Here is a 17073-nt window from a genome sequence, read left to right as displayed (position 1 = left end):
AAAACTTCCTGATCCTCTTAGAGAGCGCAGTTCATGGTTGCATAGCAACGACCGACGCCACAGGAGCGCAAGCGCTTTGGAAATAAGGAGAAGCGGTGCGGCCGCGCCTTCCACGCATTTTTAGACGCGATATGTGAACGGCCCCTATTCATAATTCTAAGTTCATGTTAAAATTTAACATTATTTTTCAGTGACAGACAGCCCTATTCAGCTGTTGATTTGAATACAGAAGGTTTTTATTAAACCTTGAAATGTGATCTTGTATGTACAACAAGGGAAATTATTGAAATTTGTTAATGTTTTTTGAATAAATGTTGTTTGAATTTCAGTTTCATTTTGTTCAAAATATCGTGATACGTATCGTATCGTGAACTCCGTATCGGGATACGTACCGTATCGTGACCTGAGCGTATCGTTACACCCCTATAATGAACAGATTTCATTTAGGCTTTTACTCGCATGTAAACATTGATCATCGAACAAAGGAGAAGCATTTATAACTACCACTTTGACGCTTCAAAAACTCCATAAAGAGATCAGAAAACTAATCCATATTTGTCGAGTAGTCCAGATTTTCTGAAGAGAATCGATTGCTTGTTATAATGAATAGATTTAATTTAGGCCTTTACTCACATGTAAACATTGATCAGTAAACATAAGCAGAAGCTCAACCTAACCTGAATAACGGATCATAAGAAGCATCTTCTGGAAGCTTAAACATGCTGCGTAACCAATGAGGTTCATTCTCATGTGCTATGCAGCACGTTTGAGCTTCAGCAAGAAGTTTGTTCTTGTGCGTTATTCAAGTTGGGTTGAGCTTCTGCTTATGTTCGATGATCAATGTTTACATGTGAGTAAAGGCCTAAATTAAATCTGTTCATTATAACAAGCAATCGATTAGTTTTCTGATCTCTTTATGGAGTTTTTGAAGCGTCAAAGTAGTAGTTACAAAGGCAATCTATAGAAGGAAGTCTGACAGCATTCTGTCATCAAAAATATCTTCATTTGTGTTCCTAAGATAAATGAAAGTCTTACAGGTTTGGAATGACTTGAGGGTGAGTAATTAAAGGGTTAGTTCACCCAAAAATGAAAAAATCATGAAAAAATCATGCCGTTCCACACCTGTAAGACCTTTGTTAATCTTCAGAACACAAATTAAGATATTTTAGTTGAAATCTGATGGGTCAGTGAGGCCTCCATGGGGAGCAATGGCATTTCCTCTCTCAAGATCCATTAATGTACTAAAAACATATTTAAATCGGTTCATGTGAGTACAGTGGTTCAATATTAATATTATAAAGTGACGAGAATATTTTTGGAGCGCCAAAAAAACAAAATAACGACTTATTTAGTGATGGCCGATTTCAAAACACTGCTTCAGAAAGATTCGGAGCGTTATGAATCAGCGTGTCGAATCATGATTCAGATCGCGTGTCAAACTGCCAACGGCTGAAATCATGTGACTTGGCGCTCCGAACAGCAGATTCGATACACTGATTCATCTGTGCTCCGATGCTTCATGAAGCAGTGTTTTGAAATCGGCCATCACTAAATAAGTCGTTATTTTGTTTTTTTGGCGCTCCAAAAACATTCTCGTCACTTTATAATATTAATATTGAACCACTGTACTCACATGAACTGATTTAAATATGTTTTTAGTACCTTTATGGATCTTGAGAGAGGAAATGTCATTGCTCCCTATGGAGGGCTCACAGAAAGAATTTTGTCCCCAAATTGTGATTTCTAACGTCTTTCCTGGATAACAGACATCAATTACCATTTTAGACCATAATGCATTTTGGTATGTTATGTGACAATATTGTATCAAAAAAAAAAAAAAAAAAGACCCTGAAGGAGCCCCAAAACATGTAAAAAGTTCAAGTATCTATCAAAAGTGTCTCTTAAAATTTTGACAATTTGACCTTTTCGGTCACTGGTGCACTGCAATATCGTGTTCTTTTGGATAACACTAATAAAACATTTATAATGTTTTTATAATAAAAAACTTTTGTAACTGATTCAGGTGATTGAATTACTCCATTAAAGGTGATAGAGAGGATTTTTTCGTCGACTGAGAAACCAAAGACTGTTAGTGAGTTTTTTAAATGAGCGCATGTGTAAGAACAGCCCCCCTCCTTCAGAGCGCATTTCAAAGGAACGCCTCCCAAAACTCGTAAACACTCATATTGGAACACGAGTGTTTACCACCGGCATTCGCTGTGTCGTGTTAGTGGATTCATTATGTCGGACTCACCGCAGGTAACTCATAATCTGCAGTTGTTACTGTCTCCTGATAAAAACATTGCATGCAGTGCCTGTGGAGTGTGGAAAGTTACTGGAGCGCGCAGCCGCGCTCGTCTCTCACGAGGAACGTCACGGCAGTGATTGACAAGCCAGAGGGCCAATCGTTTACGCGATGATCGCGTAAACGATTGGCTGATGTTTTTAAGGCCCTACCTCGTGCACAGATGATGTATATTAATATTATTCCTTTCACTGGACCTAATAAATAGTCTTTTATCAGTTAGTAAAGACAGTTTCAAGTAATATTGCAAAAATGTATAAAACAAAACATTCTCTTTAGCACCTTTAATAAGTATTATGCTTATTAGGTTGGCTTGAAAAAGCCAACATATTGTTATGCTATTTTCTTCTGAGACTAAAATTTCTGACTGCTACTCCTCCTAGAGCTTTAACTTTACAAACTCCAAATCCAGGTCAGACCATCAGACTGTTCTGACTCGAGTTGCTATATCTTTTCTAACTGATCCGACTTACGGTTTTCCTAAGAATGACTATGAAAGCTCGGAAAAATCCCATTGACTTTCATTGACGGAATGTTCAAATGAGCCAAGACTTTCAATTCCAACTGTCAAAATTCAAATTTAAACTACGGAAGCCCATTAGACTCAAAAACTCAATTAGACTCAAATGTCATTCTGTGTACTATTTCTAATCCATTGAAACTCATTAAACTCTATCTATCTATCTATCAAACTAAATCTATCTATCAAACTAAATCTATCTTTCTATCTATCAAACTAAATCTATCTTTCTATCTATCAAACTAAATCTATCTATCAAACTATATCTATCTATCAAACTATATCTATCTATCTAACTAAATCTATCTCTCTATCTATCAAACTAAATCTATCTTTCTATCTATCAAACTAAATCTATCAAACTATATCTATCAAACTAAATCTATCTATCTATCTATCTATCAAACTATATCTATCTATCAAACTATATCTATCTAACTAAATCTATCTCTCTATCTATCAAACTAAATCTCTCTATCTATCTATCTATCTATCTATCAAACTAAATCTATCTATCTATCTATCTATCTATCAAACTAAATCTATCTCTCTATCTATCAAACTAAATCTATCAAACTAAATCTATCTATCTATCTATCTATCTATCTATCTATCTATCTATCTATCTTCTATCTATCTATCAATCAAACTAAATCTATCTATCTATCTATCTATCTATCTATCTATCAAACTATATCTATCTATCTATCTATCTATCAATCTATCAAACTAAATCTATCTCTCTATCTAAACTAAATCTATCAAACTAAATCTCTCTATCTCTCTATCTATCTATCTATCTATCTATCTATCAAACTAAATCTATCTATCTATCTATCTATCTATCTATCTATCTATCTATCTATCTATCTATCTACCTATCAAACTATATCTATCTATCTATCTATCTATCAAACTAAATCTATCTCTCTCTATCTATCAAACTAAATCTATCAAACTAAATCTATCTCTCTATCTATCTATCTAAACTAAATCTATCAAACTAAATCTATCTATATATCTATCTATCTAAATCTATCTCTCTATCCATCAAACTAAATCTATCTCTCTATCTATCTATCTATCTCTCTATCTATCTATCAAACTAAATCTATCTATCAAACTAAATCTATCTATCTATCTATCTATCTATCTATCTATCTATCTATCTATCTATCTATCTATCTATCTATCTATCATATATAGAATATCCTAGCAACCTCATAGCAATACCCTAGCAACCCAAAGCATAGAGGGATATCTTCAAATCTGTATATCATAGAGGCATGGGAGTTTATATCATTCATACTGTCAAGCAGCCTTTGAAGTATCATCATTGGTAGCTGCCAAGCCACTCCCTAGCAACCAAATAGAGTACACTAGCAACCGTTTTGCAAGATATATATCTCTGCATCAGAACATTGTAGAGACATGGCGGTTGGCTCTTTTGACTCATGCTAGCAATCTGGACTTCCAACATGCTATACATGCTATACATGCTAGCAGTGAATAGCTACATGCTAATAGTGATTAGCTAAGTGCTAAATTGGGCTAAGAACATGCTAATAACTATAAAAACTCCATAGTAACCCAGGTTACCATAGCAACTGCCTAGCAACACCTTAGCAACCACTCAGTGTACCCTAGCAACCGTATAGCAACACCCTAACAACCACCCCAAGTACCCTAGCAACCACATAGCAACAGCCAAGCAACCATCCTAAGTACCTTAGCAACCGCATAGTAAAATCCTAGAAACCACCTTGAGTACCCTGACTCTATCTATCTATCTATCTATCTACTAAACTAAAACTTAAACTTTCAAACTGAAAACTTTTAAAACTACTTCAAACTTTCTGGACCGGCTTTTTCAAGCCAACTTAAAGTTTGTCTTGACAAACTTCTTAATCTAGTATTATGCTTATGATTTTATGGCAAGTGCACATCCACATAACTGAGCAGTTAATTAAAGGATTAGTTCACCCAAAAATTAAAATTGTCATCATTTACTCACCCTCAAACCTGTAAGACTTTCGTTTGTCTTCAGAACACTAATGAAGATCTTTTTGATGAAATCTGAGAGCTTTCTGTCCCTTTGCAACGAACACTCTGAAGCTTCAAAAAGTTCATAAAGAGATCGTAAAACTAATCCATATAAATCGAGCAGTTTAGTGACTCGATCACTATAATGAACAGATTTCATTTAGGCTTTTACTCGCATGTAAACATTGATCATCGAACAAAGGAGAAGCATTTATAACTACCACTTTGACGCTTCAAAAACTCCATAAAGAGATCAGAAAACTAATCCATATTTGTCGAGTAGTCCAGATTTTCTGAAGAGAATCGATTGCTTGTTATAATGAATAGATTTAATTTAGGCCTTTACTAACTGTTTGGCTTCTTGCACAAACCGATCGTTTTGTGTCTTAGGACATCAATGACATTAATGTGTCGTCACGAGCCGCAGGGTTTAATTTGGATTTGTCTGTGCATGTTTTTTTTTACTCTTATAGACGGAGTTCCCACTGACATGCATTATTTGACTGACAGACCGGTTGTAGTTGTAGTTAAAACAGTTGTAGTTAAAAATCATCATTTGTGTTTTACTGAAGAAACAAAGTCACCTACATCTTGGATGCGCTGGGGGGTAAGCAGATAAACATAAAATTTTCATTTTTGGGTGAACTATCCCTTTAATTCAAGTGTTGAATTGAGTAATATATGATAGAATGCTTTTTTTAAAATTGATATATGATAAAATCCTTTTTGTTTTTGAAGATTAACATACTATTTTTAACCATTTTTCATTATTACATAGCCAACATGACATTTGCATCTAAAATATCACCAAATAAGTTTTTTTTTTTTCAAACATATCCTATTTTCAGGATTATATGCGTGTCCCTGTTTACATAAGATACATTTATTCACAATAAACCTTATTTTTTTTGTAAATATTTTATGATTTGTGCGCGTCCCTCAGTTTGACTTACCACCCGTCACACTAACTTGTTTTATCTATAAATAATGCACTGTTCCTTTAAATGACATCACAAAGCCGAAGTGACATCATTTGAGCCTTATAACCACCAAACACAAAAGCAGTAAACTATGTCAATATTTTTTACATTGTTTGATTGTTGCTTTTTCATGTCAGGCAGGGCCCGTCAAACTCAAACCTACCACCCCGTCATGCAAAATAGGGAAAACTTTTATTATAAAAAATTTACATTATTAATACAAAGAAACTTATATTTCAGATTGATTGAATGCATGTATGCTAGGTGAGAAACTTGACAGCATGGGAAATTTGCAGACAGTTTGGGATGAAATTTACCACCCCATCACATACGTAAATTTCCCCCAAATAAAAATCGCGTTCTAGGGGGTAAAACACTTTTTTTTGTTTGGCAGGGTTCCCTTGGTAAAATGTGGATTCCAAGGGCTAAATATCATGTTATTTGGGCTCGCTTCAACCCGTGGACATGAAAAACAACCTGTGGCAACAGTGTAACAGTAGCCCAATTCCACAGGAAAACCACAGACTTGGCAACACTGTTTGGTTCACTCACTCACTATATCACTCACACACTTTTTACTCAATGTGAATGTCTCTCCTCCCCCCAGTTTTTAAAGTTTAAACCAGCAGATCATATAGAGAAACACTTTTTCCATACCACCCCGTCAAATTTACCACCCCGTCACAGGGTCATTTTGTTAAAAGTTTATGGAAAGAAAATGAAATAGTACATAAATTAATGTTGAATTATGTTCTTGTTGTGTGGACTGATCAGATAAATGTAACTTTATTTGTATTTTTTAAGTGAATTCATTTTTTCAGTACAAACAATGAATCCATTGAAACGTCAAATTCATATTTCAAGATTACAAATTTCGAGAAAAAAGCTAATTAAATTACAGACTTTCTATTGATGGTTTCCAAAAAAGGGACATTTTACTATTAGGAAAACATTAGATTTTAAAAAATCTATTTCTTGTTTTACTACTCCTCTGGCGTACATATTGTCCGTGACGGTGTGTTACAAGAATGGCTTCCTTGCCTGAATAAAAAGGATAATATTAATAAAGATTTTGTGCCTGAGTTGGGAAAATATGATTTTTGGAGGATCTTTCAAGGTTTGTTTAAAAAAAGTTTGTTCTCAAAGAAAATTTTGAAAAATGCAAAGTGGCCACAAAATGGCACCCGTTTCGTAGAATGACTCAAATATAGGTGAAAAACTATGCAGCAAAAAGAATAAAGAAAATGCTTTCTCAAAAAGGCAGTGCGCTTTGCCACTGTGCTAGATTACCACAGTTCTGTTATTTACTTTATTGGAAAACATTTTTAAACATTTTCTGAATTTTGAGCTTTCAGCAGTCAAAAATGAGCCCATGTCTATATGAAATCCCAAATTGACTAGGCCTATATTGTGATTAAAATGTGATTTTCAGAGCATTAATTATTTGTTAAGTTCCAATTATGGATATCAGTACATTTGTATGTGCCAGAAATGTAATTAATTACATTCTTAAATGGTTAATTACATGAATGATTCCATCATTTACCCAAAAATTAAAACGTAAGCGATTAGCCTACTTAATCTGTATCTGCAAGACTCACCTGTGTTGAAATGTATCTGTGGACAGGTCATGCTGATCATATTGATGTTCCATTAGGAAAAGCAAAAAGATTTTTGATGTTTTCATAAAATGCATGCATAGACCGATGGATTTTACTTTCACGTAAAAGGAAACCGCCTCAGCTGAACAGGAAAAAGGGGAGGAACCGAGCGGGCGCGTCACGCGATAAATTTCCTTTTCTGGTTTCTTTACACAGTTAAACAGCAAGAATATTTCCCTCTACATAACAAATAGAGCTGACGAAGCGATTTCCTTCAATAACAGATCTATTATCGCGCTCATTTGTGCGTCGAACTAGAGTAGTAACAAAGAGATTGAAAGATTGAAATGTCATTTAAAAAAAGACGACGAATATGGAAACAACAAACTGCTTCTCTTTTTTTTAACTGCTGGAGTTTGAAAGAGTTAAAGATGTCTCAACCACAAGAACCACAAGCAGGAGTTGTGAACATGCGTTCATCAAACAACCATAGTGCAAATAATACATAAAATATTTTAAGAACATCCACGGACTTTAGATGAGAATTATTTGAATAGACTTTCAAAAAACCATGTTTATAAATCCATTACCCCCATGGAGACAGCTGGCTGTTGGTAATTTCAAGTTTTACTATCCTTGTGGGGACATTTGTAAACACACACACACACACACCAGTGAGGTCACCATTCAATTTTAATTATATAATCTCTTTGGCCCCAAATACACCATCATTTGACATCGCAGTAAAATAAAACCTACAAATATGCATTATGGGACATACTGCTGACACATCTAGTTCAAATTACATTGTTATATGATGATATAAATCAATACTGCAGTGTCTGTGGATTATCTTTTAAAAGTGGTGTAAGCTATTTGTCAAAAACGCTGTTGGACATTATTGATATTTGAAATTAACTTGTTTCATTTAATAAATTTCACTGCTAGATTTCACAATACATTGCTGTTTTTGCATGATCACAGTACTCTACTGGAAACAGAGTTGCCAGTAAATTATTGTTTTTCTGCAGTTTGTTGCCATAAATTAATTTACATTTTATTGCTGTAAAAAAGTGTTTCACTATGCATGTTTTTTTCATCTTACACCTTTAACCCTTTAAACCCCACAACAAAATCCCCAATGTTTAATGAACACTTAAGGCCCCCGGTATACTTCAAATGAAATCGAAGAAAGAACTGATGTGACGTCATTTTGAACGAAATCAGGTCAAAACGAAGTTCGTTTTGTGTTCTTTTTGGAAGTTCGAAATGGCTTGCCAAAGCAAACTTTCAGGAAAAGTTCACTCTAGCTGCAAAACACCTTCATGCCACCATTGGTCAGTGGCGATAACGTAATAGGAGGTGTGCGCTGAGGCTGCACCTTCACTCGCGTGGGACACTTCTTTGATTCATTTCGTGTGTTTGAGTTTGTCGAGGCAAGACAGGGTTCCCACTCTTTTTCAGCGATCATTTTCCAGGACTTTTCCAGGACATTTTCAATTTTACAACAATGGGAATAAAAGACTGGGATTATGCCCTAAAGTAATATATTGCTCTCTAAGTCTTTAAAAGGTTTATTGCCATGACTTAACTATAAAATCAGTTTTTAATATGAGCTCTTAATCGTACATTATGACTATGGAAGATGGTTTCCGTTAAAAAAAAAAAAAAAAGGTAATTGCGACTTACTTTTACTTTTTATCTCGCTATTCTGATTTTTTTTCCTCGCAATTGCAAGTTTGTATCTCACAATTCTAAGAAACAAAGTAAGAATCGCAAGATATAAACTGTCAAATGCCAGAAAAAATAATAATTGTGAGAAAAAAAGGTCAGAATAGCGTGATATAAACTCGCAATTCTGACTTTTTTTCCTGGCAATTGCGAGTTTATATCACAATTATGTAAACTCGCAATTGTAGGAAAAATATTTAGACTTGTGAGATAAAAAGTTGCAATTAGGCTAACATTATTTATTATTTATTACAGTGGCGAAAACAAGATTCCATAGTTTATTGTCATTACATAACTACTGATGCACACTTCTATTTTTTTGGCAGTAAAAGTTTTGAAAGATCATTATCTTTGCAAGGTGGAATTTTCAGGTTAAGAGATGGACTAAAAATAAACTCCAACACCTTACAGCTAGATTCTGGAAGATAAATTCTTCAAACAGTGGTACAAGAGGATGTGGTGCTGGTCCTTCAAGAGTCTCTCTCAATCTGTCTGTCTATAAAGCCTATAAAAAAATCTGTCTTCTTGTATTTTACTACAATTCAGTATGTGATTCTTAAATGGGGGGCATTTTTTAGGATTCTTTACCTAACCTAAGTCTCTGAGATCCTGACACCTTGCACTCCTGGAGACTCAGGTAGGTTTGAAGTTCTGGAAAATGGTGGCGCTGAAGACTAAAGGGTTCCTGATGGTTTCATACTTAATTCTTTACCTTAATTTTTAATTCTTTTGCAGTAACGTGTCTTTACTTCTCCACCTGTTGTTGTCTGACCCTGCTGACCCAATGAGCATTTTGCTGTCCAGTGGTCATGTCTTAAAAGTGCTCTAAGTGATGTCACGCATTTTTAGGCCAAAACATTTTTTTGTCACATACAGCAAACATCTCCTCACTATCCGGAAGCTGCCTGTCCCCTGAACACACTGTAAAAAAACACGGTCTCTATAGTCGCCACAAGCTCCAAAAACGGCAACAAAAACAAACTGGTGCAGCCTGGACCACAAAACATAATAAACATGCTCCAGCCAATAACTGACAAGAATGATTTTAAATGCGCGTTCATGACTGTTTCAGGAAGCACGGATGGGAGGGGAAGGAGGAGGAGGATAGTGATGTCCGGTTCGCGAACGAATCATTTTTTTTTTTTGAACCAGTTCACCAAATCGGACTGAATCGTTCCCAACAGTTTGCATCTCCAGTAAGCAAACATAAATCCACAAATTACTAGTTACTCACTTTTTGACGTACCTGACAAAAAAGTAGCTGAATTTATTAAAATAACCCCATTCAAAAGTATGTGAACCATTGATTCTCAATACTGTGTGTGGTTACCTGGATGATCCACGACTGTTTTTGTGTTTTGTGATGGTTGTTCATGAGTCTGAGCAGTTAAACTGAGCTCTGTTCTTCAGAAAAATCCCCCAGGTCTTGCAGAAATTTTCAAGTTTTCAAGCATTTTTGCATATTTGAACCCTTTCCAGCAGTGACTGAATGATTTTGAGATCCGTGTTTTCACACTGAGGACAACTGAGGGACTCAAACACAACTATTAAAAAAGGTTCAAACATTCACTGATGCTCCAGAAGGAAACACGATGCATTAAGAGCCGGGGGGTGAAAACTTTTGAACAGGATGAAGATTTTTCTTATTTTAAATATATATTTTTTCATTTTGTACTTCCCTTCAGAAGCAACAGAAGATACTTTCATGTTTCCTGGAAGACAAATTAAATACAATTTACCTTGATCTTCAAATTCAAAAATGTTTTCACCCCCCAATAAATCGTGTTTTCTTCTGGAGCATTCATTTTGAATGAAATGTTTCAATTTCTGAATTCGGAGCGTGTATCAAACTGCCAAAGTCATGTGAACTATTGAAGTTTCAAAACACTTAGGATGTAACAAAGCTTCATATACTGAAATCATGTGACTTTGGCGCTCCGAACCACTGATTCGAAACAAAAGATTCGTAAATCTTCATGAAACAGTGTTTTGACATCGGCCATCACTAGATATAGTTGAATAAAGTCGTTATTTTGTTTATTTGGCGCACAAAAAGTATTCTTGCCGTTTTATAATATTAAGGTTGAACGACTGTAGCCAAATTAACTGTTTTAAATAGGTTTTAAATCTCGGTTCAAATTAATGCACACACGGCATAGACTAACTGTACATCATGTGTGTGAGACACCAGTAAATTTATTAGGTAATTATTTTCTCACCAATAAATCTCTCAACGAGTAAAACTGTTGGTGTCTATATTATGACTACAGTCTCAAGTCCATATTGTAATGGTCTTGTCATGGACTTTTTGTGCATTTTGACTCGGTATTGACTTGTACTCGAACATATTAGGAATCGGACTCATTCAAAATATTTCATGATTATTACTGTAATTATTTCTGTAAATTGATGTTTGATTGAAACATCCAATGATTGGTGATTTTCTTGTGCGCAACTGTGCATGACTTGAAACTAACGTTAGTGCAAAGGCAGCAGGACTCAGGTCAGGATGTCATGTGGAGCCTCTAGCTCTTAACTAGGTGTTGAAAATGTCTGCTACTGTACATCATCTATTATTCATATAAGTGCCACGAAGAGTTCATATGCAGTAAGTCATATGGAGCAAAAGCACAAAGAAAGGTAAGATTAAGAACTCAATTTCTGTATATGCAAAAAAATTCAGCATTTTGACAGCTAATGCTTAATTTGGTGTAGAAAAAAAAGAAAAACAAAAATGGTGCCTCTTTTTTTTTTTTCCAATTTTCCAATTTCTATATTAAACCAAAAATACACTGACCCCTGGTCCGTATAGGACCTTCGTATAATTTGTTTTATCGTTTTTGTCTTCTAAACGGAAAAACGAAGAAAGCATTCATTTAATCACATATTTGACCCTCCTCATGAGCATAAATAAACAAATCTCGAGTCGTTTTTTTATATTTTTATTTTCGTTTTAAACACACTTTGTTCTAATCCACCAAATGGAAAAATAATAAAACCAAAATGGATAAACGGCTTGAATATTCAATCTCTACATGGCCGGGAATAAAACGCCCCTTTCCGCAACTTTATTGCAACTACATTTAATCTCGTTCTCATCAAACAGCCAGACTAAAAAAATAGCTCGACACAACCCGAGCCTAGACAGAGCTTTCTTCTGTATTCATTCGCATACCGTGAAATACTAATTTATCATATTAAATAATAATTTACATGGCATCTGCTCTCACAACTTTGGCACACTTATTAGCCTTCTTATTCAGCTGACCAACTCTCAATCTGTGTGCCACACTGGTCAGCACGGAGAGAATGCATAAGCTACTGAAGCGCAGAGCAGAATCGATTCAAGGGTCAAGTCAAGTCATCTTTTTTATATGCTTTTTACAATACAGATTGTTTCAAAGCAGCTTCACAGTGATAATAGGAAAATTAATAGACAGTTTGTTTTGGTTTTACAGCAGCTCTAAGATAAAGTTTATCGAACTAAAGTTTTTGATTGAATCACTTTTATTGTAAAAATCATTAATTATTAACATAGGGGACACTTAAATGACACATTTTTAACTGAAAACAGAACAGAAGCAGAAACTTTTAATGCGTTCTTACCGCTCATTTACGTGTTTAAGGGTAGACTATGAAATAACACTTTAAACAATAAAGCCAGAGATGAATATATATTTTTATATTTATTGCCATATATTACCATCAAAAATTAATTAATAAAATAAAGCTATATTTAAAATAGCTATATCTTATTAAAGGCATGCCATTTTTAATTTAAAATCTTAAATTTAGTCAATACAATTATATTTTTACATTATTTTGTTTCAGCCAAAGGCATCTTGCGCTGCAGAGGTGGCAATGCATCTGAAGACGCTTTTAGATGTATTTACACAATTGAATGATGCTCAGAGAGGTCTGTAAATACATTCACACAGCAGAGCAAATACATAATGCAATTACATTAATTTTATGTTTTATACAAAAATGCTTTGAATACAGAAATATGAAATAAATTACAAGATGAGACGAATATAAAATATCGCCAGTAGGAGGCAGCAAGTCACTGTGTTAATGAACGAGTCATTTTATTCAATCGATTCGCTCGAAACACTGATTCATTCAATAATAAAAGGCTGTATGGCTGGTGAATCACTCAACCGATTTGTTCAAAGACTCGGATTCATTCACGAATAACTATAGGCTACTCTGTGCGCCTTATGTTGCGAGTCGCACAATGATCTGTGACTTAAATGTAGCTGTCAGAAAAAACAAAACATTGTTTTGAGGGACATACTCAGTGTTAATGAAATAAACTCGGGGTATTGCTCAAAACAACAGTCAGGACTGCTGATCTGCACTTCACTACAATGTAATCACATTCCCTCTGCGCTGTTCGTCGCGCATTTTTGGCACATAGATTTCAAGAGATGATCAGCTAAATTAAATAGGCGGTGTACCCATAGACTGTAAAAAAAATATGGACGTAGCGTCCGTGACGTCACCCATAGAGTTCTGAACAGCAGTTTTGACGCCTAAATGAGGCCGCGGCCATCTTAGCTGCGCGTCACCGCACGTCACTCCCGGATAACTGAAAATGGGCAAAGAGGCGGGGAGGTGGTTTGAGCTGATATGACTGGTTGCTGTAACCACGCCCGCCTAGCTCGACGTGACCATGTTAGCAGCAAAGGAGCTATCTATCTTAGATACGATCTAAAATATTAATGAAGATAAGTTTTATCATCAGAACGTTCTAAAGGTTTACTGTCAATCTACGGTGTTTTTAAGATATAGATGCTCCAACACCAGTAGTGTTGGTTGTGCAAATAACAACATGGAAAATCAAATGGGACTTCATACCTTTATAATGAAATAGAGATCGCGAGATGAATCCAATCTGTGGCACTTGGGTAAAATATGAGTGTCCATTGCAAAACAAAAAAAACATTTCACATTTCTTCTGAATGATCTGCTCTCTGTCATCGTTCTTCAAGAAAGGATGCAATCTGAGCAGCCTTTATGTTATAAAACTGTATACGATCGTATCTAACAAACAAATGAGACCGTGTCCAAAGTATATTTTTTTCAAAATAGTGCAGCAGTTTTAGTTATAATATCCAAGCAGTGCTGTCGGATTTTGATATCCTCCCGCCATTGTCATTGTAGTAAATCTCATAATCAAAACTTTCAGCCAATGCCACGATCCGACAACGTGTGTTCTGTGTCTCTTCCGCATGCATGCGCATCTACACAGACACACATCAGTCTCGAATATTATGCAGCAAGCCATATTTTATAATTGTATAAAATAATCGAGAAAAAAGCACAAAAACGGCTGAGATGCCAAATTCAGCGGCAGCTGAGGTAACATGATGGCTCAGACAGCAGCGCAATCTACCTGTCACTCAAGTGACCACGCCCTTAATTATGCAGAACTTTAAGGCTTAATATAATTTAAACGGATAAGTTATAAAAAAATTCACCCCCCTCAGAGTTGTCATGAAGGGCAAAAATAGCAGTATAGACCAAAACCACAATTTGAACCAACTTTTCTGCTATAAACTTGGCCAATTTAACATGGGACTCTATGAGATTCTGCTCTCTTTTGGAGCCTGTCCCTAGCGGCCAGTCGATGAATCGCAGTTTAAGTTACTTCCGTATTGGCTTCACGAGAGAAAGGGGGAGGTTGCCGCTTGGGTGTACCAAACAGGCTATGGGTGGTTGTGACATCAGATGCAATGTAAATGAATTAATATTTAATATGATAAACTAATTCCACCGCACGCAAATGTATGTATAGGCAGAAGAAAGCTATGGCCTGTAGGGTTTGTGTCGAGTCATTCATTAATCTGGTTGTTTGATGAGAAATAGACCCAGATGAAATGTCCGATACATTCTCTCTGCGCTGTCCAGTGCGTCACGCAGCTCCAGCAGAGATTTTTAGAGTTGGTCAGCTAAACAAAACAGTGGTGTGCCAAATACATAGACTATGAGTAGTTGTGAGAGCACATGCCACGTAAATTAATATTTATTACGATAAACATTAATAACGGCACGCGAATGAATACAGAAGAAAGCTCTGTCTAGGCTCTGCCCTGGCACGGGTTGTGTCGAGTTATTTTTTTAGTCTGGCTGTTTGATGAGAACGAGATTAAATGTAGTTGCAATAAACTCGGTAATAATCCGTACAAATGTATCGGATATTAGGGGTGTAACAATAGGCTACATCGATATATATCGATACATCGATCTAATGTCTAACGATCCGATGCATCGATGCAATGCGTAAAAAAATCGATACCTGTGGGCTATTTATAGAGGCACCTTTGTTTTAACACTCTCCACATTTTCACACAATATCAGTCTATGCATTATCGCCAACGCATGCATTCTCATTTAAACTACCTTTCAGAACTTGTGAAAGACACTCGGGACAGTTGATGGAACTGTCACTGGCCGATCGGGCCAGTGCTGAATCTTCACGAAAGTTTATAATTTGCTTGTGTTTAAAGCCTTGCAAAAAGCAGTGCGCACACATCTCAAACACAGTGTCCGTTAGATCACAACACTGGAGAATAGAGTGCTATGAATCGTTCTTCACAGACACAGTAACTGAAATTAAAACTGTTAAAAGAATATGGTCAATAAACTGCCGCATAAGAGCGCCGCGCGCTGTTACTCTGTGTTGCTTCAAGCGCATCATTCTGCACACGGGATGCGCATAAGTGCTTTGTGCTGCTCTGTATTGGAGCCTTTATAATAAATTTGCACAATGAAAGAATATTAATAGCCTGTCTTGTTTTGTCCTACCTATAATATGTTGTTGCTTCATTAAAAACCTGCGCTATACATTTAAAATAAATGTCTTTTAATAGTGTGTGTGTGTGTGTGTGTGCGCGTGTGTGTGTGTGTGTGTGTATGTATTCCTTGTTTATCAGTTTTTTGACATTACACATTTTAGCACAGAACTAAAATACTTTCTTGACAGTTGTCATGTCATAAGCTGTCATTAGATTACTGTGTGAATTTTTTATTTGTGGATGACCTAATAAGGGTTCAGGATGTGAAATTTTGAAATAAATGTTTGTTATATATTTTGGTTGCAGTTGTGAGTTAATAAAAATTTAACTGGTTGTGTAAAATAGGCTCAAAATATCGAAATATTAATCGTATCGTAATCGTATCGCAGAACTTTTTGAGGTATCGGAAAATATCGAATCGCTGGCTATGAGAATCGATATTGTATCGAATCGTGATGAACTGTCCGATTTACACCCCTATCGGATATATAGTCTACTATTGCGCGGAGCTGATTCTGGAGCTGAGAACTGAAAGCGCGGGCTTGATCTTTGGTTGACCAATCAGCGGAAAGGGGCGTTTTATTCCCGCCCATGTAGAGATCGAATATTCAAGCCGTTTATCCATTTTGGTTTTATTGTTTTTCCATTTGGCGGATTAGAACAAAGTGTGTTTAAAACGAAAATAAAAATATTAAAAAAACGACTCGAGATTTGTTTATTTATGCTCATGAGGAGGGTCGAATATGTGATAAATTAATGCTTTCTTCGTTTTTCTGTTTAGAAGACAAAAACGATAAAACAAATTATACGAAGGTACACGGACCCGTGTACTTTTGCGTCCATTCGTTTTTCCTTTTTTAAACCAGAAATGAAATATGGAAAATGCGGTTTCTTTGTTTTTTTATTTTATCACCGATGAATAGAATTAGCAGATACAAGCTAATTTTCCTTATGCAAGATTATTATTTTGTGAAAAATAATATAAATTATATCCAACTTGTTTTCTAATATGTATAAATGCTAAATTTAATTTCCAGTGTTTTGTGTCATACACACAGATGCTGAAGCGCCCTCTAGTGCCTTTCCTCTGGCA

At 35.5% G+C, this 17073-nt stretch overlaps 1 protein-coding gene across 4 annotated transcripts in view; it reads right to left on the bottom strand.

Moving 5' to 3' along the window:
* Positions 1-7578, bottom strand: part of LOC125261704 (NACHT, LRR and PYD domains-containing protein 12-like) — a 30069-nt gene extending 22491 nt beyond the window's left edge. For 3 of the 4 annotated variants that reach the window (XR_007183413.1, XM_048180268.1, XM_048180270.1), the window contains exon 1: positions 7450-7578. Coding sequence is in view for 3 of the 4 variants with exons in the window: in XM_048180268.1 (XP_048036225.1) it covers positions 7450-7544 (95 nt within the window). In the remaining variant the exon portion in view is untranslated. The remainder of the gene's footprint in view (positions 1-7449) is intronic. The other variant, XM_048180269.1, reaches the window with a different exon arrangement.
* Between the last annotated feature and the right edge of the window lie 9495 nt (positions 7579-17073).

Source organism: Megalobrama amblycephala, unplaced genomic scaffold (genome assembly GCF_018812025.1).
Source record: "Megalobrama amblycephala isolate DHTTF-2021 unplaced genomic scaffold, ASM1881202v1 scaffold467, whole genome shotgun sequence".
Taxonomy (NCBI): Eukaryota; Metazoa; Chordata; class Actinopteri; order Cypriniformes; family Xenocyprididae; genus Megalobrama; species Megalobrama amblycephala.
This window is presented reverse-complemented; position numbering and strand designations above follow the sequence as displayed.